At 47.4% G+C, this 23,645-nt stretch overlaps 1 protein-coding gene across 5 annotated transcripts in view; it reads left to right on the forward strand.

Moving 5' to 3' along the window:
• Positions 1-23,645, forward strand: part of Ns4 (Nucleostemin 4) — a 106,107-nt gene that overhangs the window by 45,056 nt on the left and 37,406 nt on the right. For all 5 annotated transcript variants that reach the window (XM_075878320.1, XM_037428671.2, XM_037428670.2 and 2 more), the window contains exons 4-6: positions 13,250-13,346; positions 18,297-18,425; positions 18,521-18,661. In XM_075878320.1, the coding sequence (XP_075734435.1) occupies positions 13,250-13,346; positions 18,297-18,425; positions 18,521-18,661 (367 nt within the window). The remainder of the gene's footprint in view (positions 1-13,249; positions 13,347-18,296; positions 18,426-18,520; positions 18,662-23,645) is intronic.

The following is a 23,645-nucleotide window of genomic DNA, read 5'->3' on the forward strand; positions in this document are numbered from 1 at the left end:
CAAAAATGATCTGAATGGCCAGTGATCTCTGAATGACGCAGATATACATATTGCACTAGAAAATAAGCACAAGAAGCAGCCAGCTCAGATCAGGTATGGGACGATTTGAAGTTTTTATGGCACTTCAATACACCTTCCAAGTGCTTGACAAAGCATTATTTCGCTGAATGGGTACGGTCTTCATTGCACTTGTACATTATGCGAAGCAGCGACTGTGGTGCCGAGAAAAGTTGACACGTTTTTCTGCAACCGGCCTCATGATGCCCACTCCAAGGTATATATGAACTTGATGGACAACATCGTTTGCAGTCACAGGAAGAAGCAGAAAGCCTCCCCCAAAAATTGAAGATGCCTTCGAACTTGGTGTTGGAGCTGAGATGTGTGTATATGTTGTTGTTATGTAAATATGTTAATGAAAAGTAACATTGTGTATGGCCACACCATTTTCAAACGTATAAGCTTGCAATATTTCTTGATTCTAAACAGTTCTTAGAGTGAATTATTGTGGTTGGTGGATGTCTTGTGTGTAATTTTCTGCAATAAATTGCACAAAGTAAAAGTCAAACTTTAAAATAGAGTTATGGTACGTTTACATAAGGCAATGCATACACCCGCAAGAAAACTGTACTCTGATGCAACTATTTTGACCTAAACAGCTAGAGTTGTGCTTGTTTGAAATTTCAAGACATTAACTTTCGACAAATAAAATGGATGTTGTGGATGCCTTTTATTATTTTCCTGAAAACATGCAGGTCTACATGCATGGAAAGCATTTTCTTGCACGAAAAGCACACTAATCTCTGCAACTTCACTGGCGAGTTCCGTCGAGTGTGGCCTACAGTCACCGCCAAACCCTAGCAGACGTTGAGCGTGCGTTCAAGGCACATAAAACATTCGAAAATGCCTGATAGAGCTATGCATACACATATTTGAAAATCGCGCTTCTCCAAATTATAACCTTATTACTTTGGGGAGGAGCCATCACTGAATTGCGGCTCTCGGGAAGGCAGCCGACATCTCTCACTCCAGTGCTGCAATCACAGCGGCAACGTGTTTCTATTGTATTTCTTATCAAGAAATGCGAATATGTATGGCCATAATTCTGACCATATTGACAGTAAGAGCTGCTTCAATATAACGCAGTACGTCGAAATAGCCCCTCAACGGCCGCTTAGCGTAGGCAAAAGACTTGTAAAAACCACATCGCCTTTCAAGAAGAAATGCTTGTGGCACCATCACTCGGAGGCAACATGAGGTGTCTCAGGCAATACATGGCCTCCGAGATGGCGCGCGCGCAGCGTTTTCCTCTCCGGCCGTCCCAATCGCCATGCTTCCCATCAAAATGAACGAGTATCGTCTCAAGCACCCGGCTACCGCTAAGAGGGCGTGGATTCTGATGGCGGGGGAGACCACGGCAGACAGCAGAGCGCATGGGATTCCAGCGTGCGCATGTTTTTTTTTTTCGTGTACGGGCAAAAATCACTGCCAGCATGGACGACACATGCGTCTGAGCCCACTACCCTTATTCTAGTACACTGTAATTAGCCCGATTGTAATATTTTTTCAAAGGTGGTTTCACTGCACTGAAGGGATGCTAAGCCGTGGAAACACCTTTTCAGGAGTATTCCGCACTGTCCCAAAGTTCGACTTCCAGGTTGAATAACATATTAACCTCGCTTTGATTCATCATTTATATTGCGATAGAAGTTATATGGACACTCTCGGCTAGATTTTGCCACCGGCGTCTTTATCACTCACCGTATATGTATACCTATCTGTGTATATGAAAGCGCAAGAAAGAAAAATAATTCAGAAAAAGACTCCAGCGTGCGGAATCGAACATGGGACCTCTGAAACGTGAGTGTGAGGTGTTCACCACTGAGCCACTGAGGAGCACGTCCTGCAATGTTCATACCGCAAGCTATTTATATTGTTACGTAAAATGAGACTGGACGTGACTATTTGCCAGTGTATTGACACCGATAAAATCAGAGCGCAGCACACAGAGCGGGCAAGCCAGTCCTCTTCGTCGTCTTCTGTCCACAGAATGGTTCACCCTTCATGCGATAGCTACGTAGCATTACCCCTCGGTTGTAAAAGCACCGGGTCGGTGCACTTTATACATTTTCTTCAGATGGAGGGCACTATGGTTTCAACTTACTGAGGTGGACTATGTCACTGGGGGTGTTTGGAGACAGGTTAGTCCCGGAGACTGGAATGACCTCATAGGTAACGTCCGTTACCTGTTGTATGATACGGTAAGGTCCCTTGTACTGAGATAGCAACTTCTTTAACAATCCAACACGAGGAACTGGGCACCAGAGAAAAACTATGGAACCAGGTGAGAAGTCAACATCGACATGCTTGCTGTGTCGTATAGAGCCTTTTGGGTTGCTTGTGAAGCCAACAGCCTAAAGCGGGCAATCTGACGTGCGTTGTCGGCACGAGCGATAGCATCACGTGCGTATTCTCTTGGCGGAGGTGTAGTAGTCGGTAGTAGGGTGTCCAGTGGTAAGGTCAGATTACGGCCATAGAGCATATAAAAAGGTGAATAACCTGCGTTATCATGAGATGAATTATAGGCGAACGTCACGTGAGGTAGCGCTAGATCCCAGTCATGGTGGTCAGATGAGACATACATCGAGAGCATGTCCATGAGGGTGTAATTTAGGCGTTCGGTAAGGCCATTTGTTTGAGGATGGTAGGAAGTGTTGCATTGAGGAAGAGCACAAAAGGTCATCGAGTACGCGTGACAAAAATGCACGGCCAGATCGGTGAGCAATTGCCAAGGAGCCCCATTGTGTAGAATTACATCGTGGAGCAAAAAGTTGGCAACGTCAGTAGCAGTGCTGGTGGGAAGCACTCTAGTGATGCCAAACCTGGTCGCATGGTCTATAGCAACGGAAACCCACTTTTTCCCAGAGTTTGATTCAGGGAATGGTCCGAGGAAGTCTACACCAACACGGAAGAGAGATATGGTAGGAATGGATATCGGGTGAAAGAGTTCAGCAGGGGTTGCGGCAGGTCGTTGTCGACGTTGGCATTTATCGCAGGAGGCCACGGAACATCGAACGGACTGCGCAAGACCACGCCAAAAGAAGCGGCGCCAGACACTATCGTACGTGCAAGATATGCCCTAGTGGCCGGCAGTTGGTTCGTCGTGAAGCTTGCGCAGGACCGCTGAACGGAGATGGTTAGGCACGACTAGAAGTAGCTCAGGGCCATCTGGCTGGATGCAATGAGAGTACAGCGTGCCATTTAGGAGGACAAACAGTGGAGTGATACGGTGTTAGGGTCAGATTCAAGACGGGCAGTGAGTGACCGCAAGGAGGCATCGTGACGCTGTTCGTCACAAATCTGACGAAACCTAGACATGCACATGACACTAGGGCCAGGTTTGATGACCGATTATCTGGTTGGTCAACAGGGTAGCGGGACAAGCAATCGGCGTCCAGATGGAGGCGTCCAGACTTGTAGGCAACTGAGTAGGAGTATTCCTGAAGACGCAACACCAAACAACCAAGTCGTCTAATGGGGTCCTTCAGTGAAGAAAGCCAACAAAGGGCGTGATGATCTGTGATGACAAGGAACGGGCGGCCATACAAGTAAGGACAAAATTTCGAAACCGCTCAGACAAGGGCAAGACATTCTCGTTGTGTTATAGAGTAGTTACGCTCAGACTTGGAAAGGAGATGACTTGCATATGCAATTACACGATCAGTGCCCCGCTGAGTTTGGGCCAAAACTGCGCCGATTCCGTGACCGCTAGCGTCTGTGTAGGAGCATCTGGGTCGAATGGTGCAAGTACCGGTGGTGTCGTTACAGGGGTGATTAGTCGAGAGAAAGCGTTAGCTTGAAAAAGACCCCAACAAAATGGGACGTCGTGTCTGAGAAGGTCTGTGAGTGGGCGTGTGAGTACCGCAAAGTCTTTCACAAAACGGCGAAAGTAAGGGCATAGGCCACAAAACTGCGAACATCATAGATAGAGCGCGGAACGGGAAAGTTTGTTACTGCGCATACTGTGCTGGGTCTGGTCATACACCGGAAGAGTCAGCAAGGTGGCCCAACACAGTAATTTGACGAAGACTGAAACGGCACTTCAAGGAATTCAGCTGGAGGCCAGCATGTCGGAGCGTTGATAGAATGGTCGAAAGGCGTTCAAGGTGTGTGGCGAAGGTGGGTGAGAAGATTATCATGTCATCCAAGTAACACAAGCACGTCGCCCATTTAAGTCCAAGCAGCGTGTCCATCATTCTCTCGAATGTTGCTGAGGCGTTGCAGAGACCAAACGGTATGACATTGAATTGGTAAAGGCCGTCGGGGGTAACAAATGCAGTTCTCTCACGATCCATTTTGTCTACAGCAATTTGCCAGTAGCCAGATCGGAGGTCGGGAGATCAAAAGAAGAAGGCGCCATGAAGACAGTCAAGTGCGTCGTCAATACATGGAAGAGGATACACGTCTTTCTTGGTTATTTTGTTAAGGTGCTGATAATCAATGCAGAAACGCCAAGAGCCATCTTTCTTCTTTACCAAGACCACTGGGGAGGACCAAGGGCTTGATGATGGTTCGATGATGTCTTTCGCTAGCATGTTGGCCACTTCCTTCTGAATCACTGCTTGATCTGATGCGGACACACAATGCATAAGTTCTATGCCTTCCTGCCCCCTTGCATCCCCTGAATCATTCACAGGCATCTGTGAATGATGCAGAGGGTGCATCATTGCTCATAAGCAAAAACAAACTTGTCAAGTTTTTTAGGTTTTCTGTGACTACATTTTATACACTTTCTTTTAACCCCAAGAGTGTGCTATGTGAGTGCAGTGCATAGACATGGTAAAGAGCACAATGATGTCATGGCTTTGCTTGTTCTCGATGAGCAAAAGAATGTGCTCTGCTGAAACAAAGATTCCCATTAGGTGGGCAGTTTGAGAATAGCCCCCCTGCAGCATTGATAAAGTCATGCACGCTATACATCTTAAAAACTGGAGTAGGTGAGCGCAATCCATTTGTTGCTGTGAAGGCAGTGTCTTTTCAGCATCAACTTCTTTCACTTTAGAATAAGCGTAAAATAAGGTGGGGATGCCTAATAATATACACAATGCAATATTAAGCATGAACTGGGGTACACTGACACCACAGGTGACTCTATATTGCAAACTGAACGACTCATACATGCAATACCAAGGCTTGTCACCAGGTGATGTGTGCCAGTCTTTGTGACTTGCAATAGCAACACAAAAATACAAATGCTATGCAAACTGTGAAAATAATGCTTGATTCTATCAATGTAATTCGTGGTCTTTTGGTTGCCACTAAGATAAAAATCACACATTCTGGCTGGTTGTCAGTCCCTTTGTGAAGAAAATCTGCCTTAGGTAGCTATGCGTGAGCATTATACAGAAAGTTCAACGCTGCATGAAACTCCAATTTTTCATGAGGTAATGGACCATATACACCGTTCACATGCTTTGTTTTTTTTTAATGTGATCTCATTAATTGGCCCTCGTGTTCTGATTTCTAATTTGCAAATGGGCTCATGTGCCTGGGGTTCGCCGTGGTGGAGCAGTGGTTAGAGTGTTCGGCTGTTGACTCGAAGGTTGTGGGTTCGATCCCGGCCGTAGCGGTCGCATTTTGATGGAGGCGGAATAGTAGAGGCCCACGTACTGTGCTATGTCAGCGCACAGTAAAGAACACTAGATAATCAAAATTACCGGAGCTCTTCACTACGGCGTCTCCCATAATCTTAAGGTGGTTTTGGGACGTGAAACCCCAGATATTATTATTATCATAATGGCTGGGAACTTGCTATTTTTCTGTTAACTGATCCAAGTCGCAACAGTGATGAAGGTACCTTTATCTAGTATTCTTTATCTATAAGTATGCAAATTAGTGTGAAAAAATTGCTGTACAAAGAAGAAAAAATCGGAGTGCCTTCAAGGAAGAAAAGTCTTTGGTTTCCTAGGAGACAACAAAACTTGAGCAAGCAAAAACTTTGCCTAATGTGTGGCTTCACATGCGCACCACATGTTCATATGAAACCACGCATAAAGGAAGAATTTCTATGTAATCGGCACCTTGACTGAATTGTTAAATTTTGAAGTCGGTTTGCGCCCTTTATATTATTACGGTGCATCATCGACAGGAGCAAGCGTGGCACTTTGCGAAGATGAAGAAGACGCCTGTGCATTAGGCGCTTGCGCGAGAGGCAACTCAGCCATCTTGTTCGGCTGCCGATTCTCGGTGAACGCTATCCTGTAAGCCAAGACCTCGCCCCGTCACATTTGGTGGAAGTGCTGGGCAACCGCCTCGCAACGGAACTTCGCAGCGGCCGACGTTTGAAGGGTCATTCCACAACGATGACGGAGAGTACGGCGTCTGCATCTGCTCCTGGTGTTCCTGCGGCCGGAGATGATGCGGTAACTACATCTCCTTCTGCGACCACAACCTTCGTGCTCGAACCCCCGTGGTATCCTGGCACGTTCAGGGGTTCCGGCGATCCAGATGAAGTTGACGTTAAAGATTGGCTGGCAGAGTACGAACGTGTGAGTACTCGATACCGATGGGGCCCGACTCTTATGCTGGCAAACCTGTTATTCTATCTTGGGGGAACCGCCAAATCGTGGTATGAGAACCGTGAAACAGAACTTTGGAGTTGGGCAGTGTGCAGGGAGAAAATGTTGGACCTGTTCGGAAAGCCGATTGGAAGAAAAATGGCCGCGAACAAAATGCTCGCGTCTCGGGCGCAGACCTCGACCGAGTCTTACGTCTCCTATGTAGAAGATGTGTTATCGTTGTGTCGCAAAGCCAATGCCGAGATGCCGGAGGCTGACAAGGTCGGACATATTCTTAAGGGGATTGCGGATGACGCATTCAATCTCCTCATCTGCAAAAATTTTTCTACAGTGGACGCCATTATAATAGAATGTCGGCGCCTTGAGCAAGCGAAGAGCCGGCAGATTAACAGCGTGTTTACCCGCCTTCCGAATACGGCTGCAACATCATCTTGCGAAGACCGTGCAAGAACACAGCCACCGTCTCTAGATTCATCGCATCAGGTGACCCGAATTGTACGGCGCGAACTTGAAGCCATTGCCTCTGCTCCGGCTCACACCGCTGCAAGTGACACCACCCCACTCACTGCTAACATGGTTCAAGCCATCGTCCGCCAAAAACTCGCCAGCATAGGTATTTCCTTGGTGTGCGCTTTGCCCAGCCTGTAGCGAGCTTCATGGCGTCCACCCTCGTCCTATCACGAGCAGCAGTTTACGGCCTGATCTCGCGACCCTGCTGCGTGGAGAACCGTCGACAATCGACCAATTTGTTTTCATTGCCACCGTATCGGTCATGTCGTCCGTTACTGCAATTACCGCTGGTCCTCACCACCTCGGACTTCATCTCAACCTCACTACCGACAGGACAGCACCCGCTTCGCGTCTGTCGCACAGCCTTCTCCGCAAAACAACTACAGAAGGTTCAACAGCCGATCTCCGTCACCGCATGGTCGTCAGTCGCGTTCGCCTCCAGGACGTCGCCAGTCGTCTCGCTCACCGCAGACTCGCAGGCCGTTGTCCCCATTCAACCCCACTCCTGCCTACCCGGAAAACTAAACGGTGCAGCGCCCAGAGGTGACGCTGTATTTTCGACTCCCTCCACAAATCCTCTCTTGACGCTTCCGACGAGACAAAATTTGTTAAACGTTGATGTTGTTGCTATTTCTGCCCTTATAGATACTGGAGCGCACATTTCTGTAATGAGCGCGAACCTTCGCCGACGCCTACATAAAGTGCTCATGCCTGCCGCTTCCCACAAACTTCGTGTCGCTGATGGGAGGACCCCTGATGTTCAAGGGGTGTGCACGGCCCGTGTGTCCATTGCCAGTCATCCTACATTAGTTCAGTTTGCCGTCATTGAAATGTGTCCTCATGACCTAATACTTGGTTTGGACTTCCTGTCACGTCATTCTGCGCTCATTGATTGTGCCACTGGTGCTTGCTCTTCAGCTTGAACTGTCGCAGTTTGCCGATTTTCCAGCTGACTATTCACCCCGTTGTTGCTCTCGTCACCACGTTCGCTTGCCTCCGCAAGCTGATACATATGTCACTTTGTCAAGCTCACGTCATGTGCCCGATGGTGATTACTTCGTCACTCTTATAGTCGACGTACTGATGGCCCGAGACGTCGCCCTTGCTCACACTGTTGTCGCCGTCGCTAATAATACAGTGGTTATACCACTACTCAACGTGAGTCGCTCGACTCAAGTTATTCCGCAAGACATGTCTTTGGCCACCCTATCTCCACTTGACAGCTGCAACGTTACTGGTTTGGACACCGATACTACATCCCCCTGTCTTGGCTGCAATTACACTCTGCCTGCAGATGACATTAACAAGATGATTGCTCCTGACCTCACTGCAGTGCAAGCTGCCAGCCTCCGTAGTCTGCTAACATCATATAGAGACGTTTTCGACTTTGACCACCACCCTCTCAGCCAAACAACTGCAGTGACTCACCGGATCAACACTGGTGATGCCAGTCCTATACGATGGCGTCCATATCGCGTATCTCACAAGGAACGCCAAATAATTCAGAATGAAGTGGACAAAATGATTACTAAAGACGTAATAGAACCCTCATCAAGGCCCTGGGCCTCCCCAGTCGTGCTCGTTGAGAAGAAGGATGGCAGCTGGCGCTTTTGCGTGGACTATCGCCATTTAAACAAAGTGACCCACAAAGATGTCTACCCTTTGCCTCGGATTGATGACGCCCTCGATTGCCTTCATGGTGCCCAATACTTTTCGTCTATCGACCTTCGGTCCGGCTATTGGCAAATTTCCGTCGATCCCATGGATCGTAAAAAAACTGCTTTCGTTACGCCCGACGGCCTCTACCAGTTCAAAGTCATGCCGTTTGGACTGTGTAATGTGCCGGCAACTTTCGAGCGCATGATGGACTCCCCTCTCCGAGGATATAAGTGGTCCATCTGCTTATGTTACCTGGACGATGTCATCGTCTTTTCACCTACCTTTGACAGCCATATAACACGTCTGTCAGCCGTTCTGGATGTTTTTCGAAGAGCTGCTCTCCAGCTCAATTCTGCAAAATGCCATTTCGGACGTCGCCAAATCACCATACTCGGCCACCTTGTCAGTGCCGATGGTGTTCAACCAGATCCCGAAAAGGTGCGAGCAGTACAACAATTTACTGAACCACGCTCAACCAAAGACGTACGAAGTTTTGTAGGGCTATGTTTCTATTTTCGTCGATTTGTCCGCAACTTCGCCGACATCGCTCGACCGCTTACTGATCTCTTAAAGAAGGACGTTTTTTCGCATGGGGTATAGAGCAAGCGGACGCCTTTTCGGCTCTTATCCATCTGCTGACTACGCCACCAATACTGGCTTATTTCGACCCCGCATCACCTACAGAGCTTCGGACCGATGCCAGTGGCCATGGAATTGGAGCGGTCATTGGCCAACAACAGCACGGGAAGGACCGCGTGATTGCTCACGCCAGTCGTCTTCTTTCACCTGCCGAACGGAAGTTCTCCATCACTGAGCGTGAATGCCTAGCTTTAGTGTGGGCCGTGGCGAAATTCAGACCTTACCTGTATGGCCGAACTTTTTCCGTTGTTACGGACCATCACGCTCTTTGCTGGCTGTCATCGCTAAAGGACCCATCTGGACGTCTTGGTCGCTGGGCGCTCCGTCTGCAAGAATACTCATTCGTGGTCCACTACAAGTCGGGACGCCTGCACACAGATGCAGACTGTTTGTCACGTTATCCGGTTGAAACGCCCGACTTGACAGACCTTGATTCAGACCCCTGCGTTCTCTCCATCCACGCTTTGGGTGATATCTCCACCGAACAACGACGTGACCCGTCGTTACTCTCCATCATCAAGCGTCTGACCTCTGCTCCAGCAGACCCTTCCGTTCGCCTGTTCGAATTGCACGACAACATTCTGTACCGTCGCAGCTTCAACGCTGATGGCCCGGAATTACTACTCGTGCTTCCCCATCACCTGCGTACCAGTGTTCTCGAACAACTACATGACGTACCTACAGCCGGTCACCTAGGCGTCTCTCGTATCTACGATCGTGTGCGACGCGTCGCTTTTTCTGGCCCGGACTGTATCGTTCTGTGGTTCGCTACGTCACTGCTTGCGACCGCTGCCAACGCCGCAAGCGCCCCTCTGTGCTACCGTCTGGCCTCCTACAGCCCATTGACATACCGACGGAACCATTCTTCCGTGTTGGCCTTGACCTGTTGGGCCCGTTTCCTACGTCCACCTCCGGAAATAAATGGGTTGCAGTCGCCACAGACTACGCCACACGCTTTGCCATCACTAAAGCACTGCCGACAAGCTGTTCCACTGACGTCGCTGACTTTCTCTTGTATAAAGGCATTCTTCATCACGGCGCTCCGCGGCAGCTGCTTACTGATCGAGGAAGGTACTTTCTTTCACGTGTTGTGGATGACATTCTCCGCGCCTGCTCCACTGAGCACAAGCTTACCACCGCTTATCATCCACAGACAAATGGATTGACCAAGCGTCTGAACCGAACGCTGATGCAGATGCTGTCAATGTACGTTTCGCCAGATCACCGTGACTGGGACAAAGCACTCTCCTTTGTCACGTTCGCGTACAATTCTTCACGGCACGACACAGCTAGTTATTCGCCGTTTTATTTGCTATTTGGCCAACATCCAGCATTACCATTTGACACGCTCCTTCCTTCGGCTGTCCCCTTGTCTACTGAGTACGCCAGCCATGTCGTTTCTCGAGCCCATGCAGCCTGTCAGCTTGCCCGTGATCGGCTGCACTTGTCGCAAGCGCACCAAAAAGACCGCTATGACAATTGCCACCAAAGCGTGCACATCTCGCCGGGGTCTCTGGTACTTCTGGACACCAAACCGCCAAGTCGGCTTATCAGAGAAGCTACTATCACACTACCATGGCCCCTACAAAGTGCTACGACAACTTAGTGACGTGAGCTACGAGATCGCACCCCTGAACAATGTCTCTTCGACCACCTCACTCCAGACAGACGTTGTACTCGTTTCCAGACTCAAACCGTATCACCCTCCTCGTTCTTCGCCGCCGTACTAAGCGCCGTGACGGCGCTTTCGCCGCAGGGGAGTGATGTTACGGTGCATCATCGACAGGAGCAAGCGTGGCACTTTGCGAAGATGAAGAAGACGCCTGTGCGTTAAGCGCTTGCGCGAGAGGCAACTCAGCTATCTTGTTCGGCTGCCGATTCTCGGTGGACGCTATCCTGTAAGCCAAGACCTCGCCCCGTCACAATATGCACAAGAGTGTGGTATATGTGTGGGACTAGCACATTGGCTTACCAACGGCAATCCATCCAGCCGAACTTTTGACCATAACATGGACATGTTTCCAGTAAGTCTGTCAGGTTGCTGTTGCCAAGTTTTGTCACTTGCAGGCTTCAGACTTTGAGGGGATCGCATCATATCCAGCCAGTATTTCGGCTATCAACCAAAACTCTGCATCTGGTCTCATCTGATAATAATTGTTGGATATAACATCCCAATTTGTGATGCTCTTATGATGCTTAGTAAAAACCTACGAAAAACCACTATATTAATGAGACACGCTGCAGTGGAGGGCTCTGAAAATTTTGACTTCCTGGAGTTCTTTAACATGCACCTAAATCTAAGTACTCCGACCTTACGCGTTTCCATCTCCATTGAAAATGCTGCCACGATAGCAGAGATTCAATTCCTTGATTTCGGGTTTGTAGTTGAGCACCATGAACACTATACCACCTTTGCAGGTGTGGTTTTATTTTAGTTACTGATAAGGATTACTGGTGTGAGCATATTTAGGGTGAGCACCTCGCAATGGTTCGTTACTAGCTATGCGGCCAGTTGGATGGCTTAGACGTCTTGGCCTAAACAGTACCGTTTTCTCAGGCATCAGCAGCCAGAGCTCTGGTTTAGTGTCGGTCACCACAACAGCAACTTTGTTCATGGCCATCATCGAAGTACATTAACGTTGAAGTATCCAGTGGTTATCACTAGCACATCCTGTAGGTACACAGCACGGAAGTTGCGCAGCAAGAAGTTCATCACGTCAGTCCGCAAGGTTGCTGGTCAGATGTACACTGTTTGGACGACAAAACCGGGCTATGTTATAACGGTGCAAGCATCACCAAAACTCATCTGAGGCAGCGAGTTGAATTTGTTCGTCTAAATGAAAGTGGGGGTGCACATTTTTATGGGATATGAATTCACAGGCACGACTGGACCAGCTACATGAATAGTCCTGCTGGACTTTATGTAAGCAATTTTTCCGGTTGCGTGAGAGTGAAAGTGGAGCCAGAGAGGTTTTGGAATGCCCCTTTCATCCAACTGAACCCACCCCTCCGTTGATCAAGCCGTCGGACACGTCAATGTTTAGGGAAAGAATGTATGGCTTGTCCAAATAAAGTACATGCTTTGTTCAAGAATGTTTCTTTTTAAGTCCATTGACAGTAAGCCAGTGGTAAATGGTGTATATACATAGCTCACCATTAGTGATATGGACAGTATTAGTGGCGTGGCTTAGTTGGTTAATGCAGTGCGCTGAGGAGTGAAGTGTCGCTGGTTCGAATCCTCGTTGGGTGTCTTGAAATTTTTTTTCTCCCGATTTATTTTTCTCTGTGCATTTATATATATATATATATATATATATATATATATATATATATATATATATATATATATATATATATATATATATATATATATTAGAGAATGAAGGAGAATCATAATATGAGAATCATGGAAGGGTTAACGTGGTTGACGTCTTGAGCCTGCCTACTTTTCTGCACTAAAGAAAGAAGTGAGAAGGAAGAGGGAGCAGTTTATGAGATGGGACAATAAAGGTGGCATAGAGAACAAGGTGACAGTAGCTATGAATGGGCTTTTGATCTTGTCTGAAACATACATTCTGTGTGAATCGTGGCATGTCCTTTTCAGTGGTTTGGATTTCCAGCTACTGGAGGACAACAGCCAGAATATAGGCATCTGTGAATGAAAAATTTGCTTTGCTCAAAGTGATGTGACTTTGATACCCCTTCAATTTCATTGTGACTGTAGAATACTCTATTGAATTTAAGCATGAGATGCCATTATTTATAGTGCTTACATAGTTAGAACTGAGAGTTTACTATGTTTGTATTTGTAGGGTCAGTGTACAGCTTCCTCAGTAGCGGTACCTGACTTGCCTTTCCTTTTGCAGGGTATTTCGTTACTGCCTGCAGTTTCGTAGAGAGACTCCGCAGGAACTCGAAAAACGCAAGAGAAGAGCACGGGAGCCATACACTCCTCTGGATGAGGTAAAAGCAGGTTATGCAGATGTTTTACTCCCGACTCTTGGTCATTCAGTATTAATTTTATAAGCATTTTATCAAGCTATTTTCATTTCAATGCTATATACTTTCTGGATTCCTTGTATAGTGCCAGTTCCAACTTTTGTGCTGTGGCCCAAGTATCTTCATAAATCTTAAATACCATGAATTTTCATCCACACAGGGTACTAATATGGGGTACTTTTGGGACATAATACTGCTTGCAGACTGTTTGTTCAGGCTTGCTTTAAAATTGGGCACAGCATTGTGAACTAAAAACTTTATACAAATATGTCATCTACAATTTAAAGATGGGCCAGTGCTAAGCAGATGTGATGTTTTCATAGTCTATATTTCGAGAATAATTAAAAATTTCATTGTTGACCTCTAATTCCTTTTGGTCACATTGTTTGTGTTTGTTGTTCTCATCAATTTTTTTGCTTTCGTTTCACATCTCTCATGTGCCGGTTGAGTATCTTGTCCACTTCCAAATTTAGCAATTAGAAGCCTTTTGTTCTTACATTATATTTGTTGTGTCTAAGCCTATTTTTCTTACAAACGCAATTCAATGAAAGCCAGCCAGTGCCAACTTAGTAAGTATCCTTGCTGCTTTTTGTGTGGTAGAATCAAGTCTCTGTTTCCTAGCACAGCCACCCATAGGTCTAATCATATGGCCATGTTTGCTCACATTAACAGTATCAATAATAAATATGTTTTTTTCGTGGAGAGGAAATATGTTGCTGCTATTCTATAGCCTCTGCCATTGCCAAAACCCTTGCTATTCTGTAACCTACACCATTGCCAAAACCCCACATAGCAGATTCAGTAGTTGTAAATGGAAACAAAATTTCGCTTTACTGGTCTGTGGTGGAGACAGCATATGTGCAGTTTTTGTATAATTTTTGCAAATACTCCATTGATGTGTACTTCAACAAGTGTGTAAGTGCTTATGTAAAGGGAAAGAAGACAAAAGTGCCGCCTGTAACTGTCTATCTTTACGATGACACCTCAACAGGTCAGCACAGGGGTGGGGTAATGGGAATAAAAGCGATAGGTAAGGAAAAGGCAACAGACGGAAAAAAAAAGAAAAGTAGGACACATTCGCTCCGCTTCCCTCAGCGCTCGCCCGAACCACCGTGACAACACACAACCGTCCGGAAAAGCCGCTGAAAAGGCTGGGGAAAAATTTGCACCGAAGAAGAAGTTTGATGAGCCAAAATGGCACATTCTATAACGGGAGTGCGCAAAACACTCACCTGGGCATGTGGCCCAAGCATGAAAAAAAAAAAAGAAGGGGAATTCAGGTGAGTTCACAGGTGGGTATCCAGATGGCCTCAATGGGGTAATCCAGTCTAAATCCGCAGCACGATGGCTTCATGCGCAGCGAGCGCCGCGGCACACAATCTACGCACCGGAGAGTCAACCGGCAGGAGCACAAGCACTGCACGAATATCCGCCGTAAATACGGCAATCACCGTGTCCAGCAGGTCAACCTCGCAGGCCGGCAGATCCGAAGGAGGGGGTGAGGGAATCGTCGTGCCCGAAGAGGCAGGAGGCGCACTCGTAGCAGGGCAAGGGGTGGTTGCCGACAACGATCAGTCACCATTGGCGACAGTGTCGCAAAAGTAGCGAAAATTCATGACCACCACGCTGCCACGCTTGTCGATATTGTTGACAGCAGTCCTGGCTTTCTTCAGCGCTTGGTGGTGCGTCACGGGGCCACCTGAAGAGGCGAGGATGACGGCGGCCTTGTTCTGAATCTGCCAGGAAGGGCAGCGCTGCTCGTTCGCTGGATTTTCGCCAGTGCACTTAATAGAGCGAGGGTGTTCTGAAGGGCACAGTTCATTTGGGTGGCTGCTGCCGTATCAGAGGCAAGGCTCGCCCCGCGAGCAAGTGTTTGTGGCGTGGCCAAAACGGCTGCAACGGGCACACTGAAAGGGCCGTGGCAGGCGCTGGTGGAATGGCCTGCACAGCTTGAAAAGGAACACCTCCTCTGGCACGGCAGGTCCCTCAAAGGTGATAGTGAGGCACCTGCCATGGCACACACAAGAAAGGACTGGGACGGTTGAGGTAATGTTAGCCGCGATGTCAGCGGCGTCTAAGTCAACCCCGTAGACTAACCCCACACAGGTGTTATCTGTGAGGAGCTGGGACTGGGCGTTGAGGGGGAGTATTCTTCGAGGAGCTCTGAAGAGTCTGCAGATAGTTACAACATTCAACATTCATTAGTCTGCAGATAGATACATTCAAAGCGCATAAGAAAATTGAGTATCAATTAAAGATAAACCTTTGTTGCTATATGAGGCTAAAATCTTCTGGGTCTAGTTGAACGTCTCCCAATATAGCAACACTGGTCGTTAGAGCACAATTTGCATGTATTAATACTGTGATGCAATACCACTTCTAAAGTTAGTTATTTCTGTAGCATTGTATCATTGTGATTGTTTTGGTTAGTGCTATGAGGGAATAGTTTCTGTTAGCAAGGATTCAGATTGTCAACATCTTTCCTTCGGTGTATTTATAACCTAGCTGTCGCGTAATAAACTTGAGCCCTACACCTAAACTCTATGTTTATTCGACTGGTTGTGCCTAACCTCTCTTGTTGCCACCCATCTGCAATCATCAGCAACATATTCACTAAGTGTCTAGACAGTTGATTCTCGCTTACTTCCTTCCAGAATATACACCTTTTGTATGGGTCATTTGATTTCCTGTCCAAGGGCCTGTCACAGAGGCACGCACTACCACTCTTCACTGGGCGCACTGACATATTACTGTTCAGCTATCGTGTCACTCGACATGCCCCGTAGTCACATGCAATCTCGTAGCCTGTTCACACACAAGCACAATCACCAGTACGCAGCCGAGGCATTTCGCTAACAGGCCCATGGTGCACAGATCGCTGTAATAGCAGGTATGGCCACTTTTCTCGGACCAGTCGCTGCGCTGAGAGACGCTCATCATAGCGCATGTTGCAGAAAAGGTCCTCTCTTGTAAATGCCTGGCAGTTGGAAAAGGTAGTTTGTTGGAGAAAGCATACATCGTGTCGCCCGGGCAAGCAGTCTAATCGTGTCAACGGTTACTATATATCAGGACTACTGTCAAGGTACACAAGAAGTCTGCTGTTGACGACTGCTTGAACTCTGCATATCGTAGTGACGAGTCCCTCGGCCTTGAGGCTGTTGCTTCCAAATGACCATCTCAATGCAGTTTTTGTAGATTGGATGACGGTCTGACCAGCCTCCCTACCAAGGAATTCTGTCGCCCACAAACTTCCAGTTGTTGATTGGCTGACATCAGAAGACAGAGCATTTGCATAACCACATTGTCGAGCTTTGAACTCTTCAGCTGAAGATCCTTCTGGCAGAGATGACTTTGTGCGTGCGGTGAAGCATGAAACACAGCGCGAAGCCTTGTTATGCAACCTCGGCGAATGACTGCGTGAGAAGGCGCATGAGATAAATTCTTCCTTGGCTGTAGTTGTTCTTCAACTCAAGCTGTGTGCTTCTCGCTGACTTACGCTCTAACGGACTAGTCATTCTGCGTCAGTAGTTCGGATTCTTCCGTGAAACTGTTTAATTGAGCTTGCGCATAGTGCACAGCTGACCTTCGATTGACACTGCATGAAGGTATCTCTGTAACGTGCTCATTCAATGGTACATGGGTCCATCCACAAAAGTTCATTGTGCTCTCATCAAATGCCTCAAGTTCTGGCAGAGCCTTGTTCTTTCTCTTGACAGATGACTGGATTCCTATGACGTCGAGACGCCGCATCGCAGAGGCGTCACAGTGAGGAAGAGAAGTCGAGCTGCAATTTTAGCAAGTGCGAACATTGTTGTAGACTTCCCACTGGTACTAGCGGGGGTTGGACTTCTTCGTGTAGCAAACATGAGAAACTCTGCACTGTTTGTCCTGGCCTGCCTTCCTCCCTGATATCAATTAGGATGTGCAAGAAACTAAGCATCTCTGCTACCTGGCGAGCTTTAGGGGTCGCGATGATGGACATATCTGTTGACGCTTCCTCCATCTTTTGGCGGTAGAATGTCGCAAGATCGTCTGGCAGGCACTTCATTAGCACATGGTTAAAGACGTCGTACTGGTCAGGTGAGACGCCCAAGCCGGTCAGTGCAGATACTCGAAACTGGACCTGATCGTAGAGCAGCCGAAGGTTTTCAACATCGGCTGAAGACTTGACCGGTGCTGAGGGGGGAGATGATCAACGTGCTCGTTAATGAGCAAGTTGCGTCGACCAAATCACTCTCTCAGGGCCTTGATCACGATGCTGTAGTTCTTTTCTGTCAGTCGAATGCCTTCAATAGCTCTCTTCGCTGCACCGCTCAAATACGATTGCAGGTATATGAACTTCTTAATCTGCTAAAGGTCTTCGTCGAGGTGTATGGTAGCACTGAAGCGATCCCAGAAGGACTGCCAATCGTGAAGTGCGCCTGAAAACTTGGGGATCAGTAGTTCCAGGAGGGCCACTGTGCGATGACTTGCATGATTCCTTGACTAGGCGGTTCCTTCAGCTTGTTCCTTTGTGTATAGTGTTGAGGCAGTGCTATCACAACCTAAAACAGTGATGGTTGTGTCCATACAAATTTACGTAGCAAAAGAAAAAAGAACAAAGAAATTTCAAATGCACTAATTCAGCCCTTCTCGGCTAGGGGTCTCCCAGAACTGATCTAGAGGCAGGAGTGGAAAATTGATGAAGGGTGTTGGTAATGATAGATAACTTGGTAGCTTCTTTGGTGCAGAATTTGTGATGATACTCCTTGTCAATAAAACTTCTTGAACAATACATTTACTGCTGATGTTTTCTCTGGTATTTACTTGGAAGTTAAATCCACATCGCATTGAAAGGATTCTTATTTGTGTGTGTAAGTTTTTCTGTTGTCGTAGCAGCTGTGCTAATGTATTTTTTTGTGTGTTTGTTCGTAGTCAGCTTTGGAAGTGAGCCCAGAGCAGTTCTTTTTACCTGGTTCTGCATTGGATATGCCTAAGAGGCCACCATGGAATCGATCTATGAGTAAAGAAGCATTAGAAGCTAGAGAGGCCCAGTATTTTCGAGTGAGTATAACGATTTATTTCCTACAGATTGTTTAATTAATAAGAGTCTGAAATTAAAATATTTTGTGTGTTCTTTCTGTTCATACTTTATGCAGGAGTACTTGGACAAAATTGAGAACTCATTTGCTGATAGAGAGCTGAGTTATTTTGAACTCAACTTGGAGACATGGCGCCAGCTTTGGCGAGTCCTGGAGATGTCGGAAATAGTGCTTCTAGTTGCTGATATTCGACACCCTGTAAGGATGCTCCTAATTTTATCCTTTTACACTTGCTTACCTCTTTTACACAATTGCCTGTTCCTTGAGCTCATTTATCCTATAATATGTACAATGATGCAATCACATGCTGTGTAATCCAGCATTATCAAGGATGTTATTGGTCAAGGCGTGGCATTTTGTTATGCTAGTTTACTGCTCAATTTACATCGACTATCTGTACAATTGGACATTGGAAAAATACTTACAATGCTAGCAAGCACTTCTGTCAGTCGTGTTTCAAGTCTGCATGAATGATTGATATGCATGACTCTTGTGAGTGAGAGTTAAAAGACACATGAAAGAAAGTTTTTTCTCCAATTTTTATCATACAAGACATTTTACATGTTCTACAAAGTTTTTTCTCCAATTTTTATCATACAAGACATTTTACATGTTCTACCTGCTTACATTTGGTATATCAGGTGACAACTGAGATATCTCTTGCGATACTAGTGTTTCTACTCACCATTCTTCTAGTGCACTTGAAAGGGTCCTGAGACACTTTTTAGAATATTAAGAATACCTTGCTGATTTTAAATGAGGCTTCTGTGAGCTTGCGATCTTAGTAATACTTCATACATCAAGAAATTTACTATATGATTTCATAAAAACAGCCAAAAATTACTTGCTCTCGTCACAATGCTGTCATCAACTATGCAGCAAAAGGGCCTAACAGGTGTTGTTTTCTTAATTGCAACAACATTTTCAGTAAAAGTATTACACCAGACTTGGTAATTCAAACTCTGATGGTGCCATGTGGGAAAGTGTCCTAAGACTGGGAAAGGGCTGGTGGTGCAGAACTACCATAAATGCAGTATCGATAGTATCAGTAGCGAACAATTAATAGTACTACTATCAATGAAGAATCAATATTATCAACAGTACAAACAATAGAGTAAACTCTCGTTAATTCGGATTTCACGGGACCGGAAAAACTGTCCGAATTAACCGAAGGCCGAATTAACGAATGAACAGGGAAAACAACATTTAAAATCAAGCTGCAGAAGCATACCTTTATTTGTTGAAGTATTTTGTAATTGTCGTCTGCGTTTTCGCACAGATTCCGGCTGACATCACAATTTTTCTTGACTGTTCCAAATGGCCAACAGCACGCAAGCTGTCGGGAGTGTTCAGGCAAGCGTCCTCTAATATTAACAGCGCCTCCGAGACTTCCCGTGAGGTGCGATGAGGTCGCGGCTGTATCTCCTCGCATGATTTTTCGTCGGAATCGTGGTCTTCATGGGCGCCCGTGACATATTAATAATCTCTTGATCGGTCAGGAGACCACTCGTGGCGACACCATGATCAATCGCGATGTAGTCCTGAAAGGTCACATCTGTGCGAAGGACAGCATCGAAAGTTGGGCAGTCATCGTCGGTGGACTCGGCTGACACCTCCTCGATGCCATCGTCAGCTACTGCTGCATGCTCGGGCCTCACAAAACCGCTGTGCTGAAAACAGTTGGCGATGACCTGCGGCGGAGTGTTTTTCCACACGTGGGCGATGATGTGCACTGCGCCGAGTAAGTCCACTTGATACAACTTTCCAGCTTCTGAGCATAGTCATTCGCTCTAGCAGGTGCTTGCGGTACTTCGACTTCACGTAGTGAATGATACCCTGGTCCATTGGCTGAAGAGAAGACGTAGTGTTGGGTGGCAAAAAAACTACTTTGATGCTCTTCAGTTCGACTGTACAGTTATGGGCACTGCAGTTGTGAACAACCATAATTATCTTGCGGTCCTTCGACGTGAAGTGCCGGTCAACTGCTGCAGCAAGCCGCGAAAAATGTCCGATGTCATCCATGCCTTCCTGTTCGCTGTGTACTCGACAGGAAGGCTTTTGACGTTCTTAAAACAACGCGGCTTAAGCGCCTTCCCTACGACAAGTAGTGGCAAGCGCTCCGTGCCAGTCATATTGGCGACAAGAAGCACAGTTATCCTTTGCTTGCACTTCTTGCCACCAATGCACACGTCCCCTTTGAAAGTCACCGTCTTGTCGGGCAGAGCTCTGAAAAATAGAGCAGTTTCATCTGCATTGAACACGTCACGTGGTTCATATGCGGCGATGTGCTCCAGCAGCTTCACATTTCTCCACTCGGTGGTCACGCTTTCGTCAACACTGGCCTTTTCGCCGCACACACTCCTGAAGACAAGTTCGTGTCTCTCTCGAAACCTCGCAAACCACCCTTCTGACGCTTTGAACGATTCAATGTTCATCATTGCAGCGTACTTCTCACCTTGCGCCATGATGAGAAGTCCGCTCAAAGGCAGATGCGCGTTGCGACAGTCAGTAATCGGCAAAGTCCCTTTGGCGTTGCATAAGTGGTTGCCAGACTGGAAGGGTGGTTGTTGCCAGACTGCCGCTAAATTTGGCAGAAAAGTTTTTTTCTGTAGTTGTGGCTTCTCCGTAAGAGTTTGGTGCTATCCGCGGTGCATTTCTTGGCTGAAAATTTTTCTCCTGTAGTTCTGGCTTCTTCGTAATAGTTTGGTGCTATCCGCGGTGCATTTCTTGGCTGAAAATTTTTTTCCTGTAGTTGTGGCTTCTTTGTAAGAGTTTGGTGCTATCCGCGGTGCATTTCGCGAGTGCATGAGCGACGCTGGCTGTTTTTATTAACGGAATGAACCGAGCCTATCAGAAGTTGAGCGTGGTGCTGCCATGCAATTAAGAGGCCCATTTAATTTCGTTTTAATTAACGGAATGAACCGCGCATTACAGAATTCGTTTTATTTACGGAATGAAACGCGCCTAGCAAAAGTCGAGCGCGGCACTGCTGCGCAATTAAGAGGCCGTTTTAATTAACGGAATGATCCGCGCCTAGCAGAAGTCGAGCGCGGTGCTGCTGCGCAATTAAGAGGCCATTTTAATTAACGGAATGAACTGCGCCTAGCAGAAGTCGAGCGTGGCGCTGCTGCGGAATTAAGAGGCCGTTTTAATTAACAGAATGAACCGCGCCTAGCAGAAGTCGAGCACGGTGCTGCTATGCAATTAAGAGGCCGTTTTAATTAACGGAATGAACCGCCCATTACAGAAGTCGAGGCGCGTTCTCTTGCTGTGCGCGCAGCTGTGCGATTAAGATATCGCGTCTCAGTATTAGGGATTACGGGGAAAACTGAATAGAGTCGCAGGAGGTGATGCGCTGCCCCCCTCCCTCCTTACTTTTCTTTTTTTTTTCCTCTCTCAGCTGATCGTGTCGCGTCGACCGCGCGCTACGACGGGGGACGCTATGCTTCCCCTAGCTGTGTCAGCACAAGACATATCGTTCGGACTCGTATATACATGTGATGAATAAGCGTTCCAAGGCTGGTTAATCGGGCTACGTCGGATATGCTACAGCTATGTACGCCTGGAAGGCTGCTTTATCGAAGCAGATGGAGCGAATTAGGCGCGACTTGCGCGTACCTGTAAATGGGACCCGGCCGACGAGCCGCCGTCGCTTACAGGGCCCCACCCACAATAAGCACAAATTGTCTCTCAGCTCAAGAGCGCAGTATAAAACAATAGGGTGGGTACATAAGAATAAAATGGCATAATATGTCTCACTACACGCTCATCACTCACGATATGGCAGGGATCCCTAAACGGGATATCGGCGAGCGATCACCTCCATTAATAGAAGGAAAGGGTCTTTCACGTTGAGACATGCAACGACCAAGTACGTCTCGAGAGGCAAAAAAAGGAGCCTTGCCCCTGTCTACCCTGCATCGTGAGTGTCCCGCGGAGCTGGGACAGCTAGCTGTTTCCTGCAACCATTGTACCTGAAGTGTGGGTTTGCTCGTTTTTTTGCCGGGGCTACTGTACGTGACGACTTACTGCATCCTGGGTCACCATAATTAAGCCGAGGTCCTTGAGAATTCCCCATCACTCGGATGTCGGCGGCCGCTTCTGTGCTGTTCCCGACTGTCTGCAGGTCGAACTGCCGCTCGAAGCGATGGCGTCTTCGACAGTCCAATAACGCGACGGCTCCTGAAATGGTGACAATGTACTTTGCACAACTAACGTTACGGCATTTCATAAGGATCATGATCCTATAGGTTAGGGATTGCGACCGAGATAGGGAGCACCAAATAAGGAAATTTAAGAGGTTTACGTGAGCAAGTTTGGCCATGTCTCGACGCCCAATGCACTGAGGGGGAGTACGTGCCCTGGGTGGTGTACTGTTAACGTGATATGTGGGTCACATCACGTAGCATCACGTAACGTCATTCGCACTCCCGCTCAAGTCACCGTTGCTGTGGAGAAGGAGGGGCACCGAAGTGGAGTACGTGACCTAGGTGTTGTATGATTCGAGGCGTCTTCGCCTATAACGTATTTTCACACATATGCTCGCGTCGCGTCGGCGCCGTGACCCACCCCCTTTTTTTCCGCAGACACTCGCGTCCTGTCGGGTCGGCGTCACATCAACCAACGTTAAAGGTGCAAAAAGGTTTTTTTTTATGTTTTTTTTATTCCAGGTGTCTGCCCATCCCCTCTTTCTCCGCAGACACTCGCGTCGCGTCGGGTCGGCACCATGTCAACCAACGTTAGAGGTTTAAAAAAGTTTTCTTTATGTTTTTTTTTATTCCAGGTGTCTTTGCTCATCCCGTCTTTCTCCGCAGGTGCTCGCGTGGCGTTAGGGCCGTGGCCCATTCACTCTTTCTCCGCAGATGCTCGCGCCACGTCGGCGCCGTGACCCACCCCCTCTTTCCCCGCTGATGCTGCATCACGTAGGCGCCCTGTCAACGTTAGAGCGCTCTATCCCCCTTTCACCTCATGACCCTTATAAAATGCCGTAACGTTAGCCATGCAAGCTACACTGTTACCAGTTCAGGAAGCGTCTTGTCATGGCCACGCCATGAATAGACCCCAGCATTGTCGAAATCGCCGACATCGTAAGGTACCCTGCCGCGGAAGAGGCCTTCCTTCGTGAAATTGGACTGTCGCCTGCGCCATCGCTTCGACCGGCATTCTTCCTGGGACGACGGTG

Source organism: Rhipicephalus microplus, chromosome X (genome assembly GCF_043290135.1).
Source record: "Rhipicephalus microplus isolate Deutch F79 chromosome X, USDA_Rmic, whole genome shotgun sequence".
Classification (NCBI taxonomy): domain Eukaryota; kingdom Metazoa; phylum Arthropoda; class Arachnida; order Ixodida; family Ixodidae; genus Rhipicephalus; species Rhipicephalus microplus.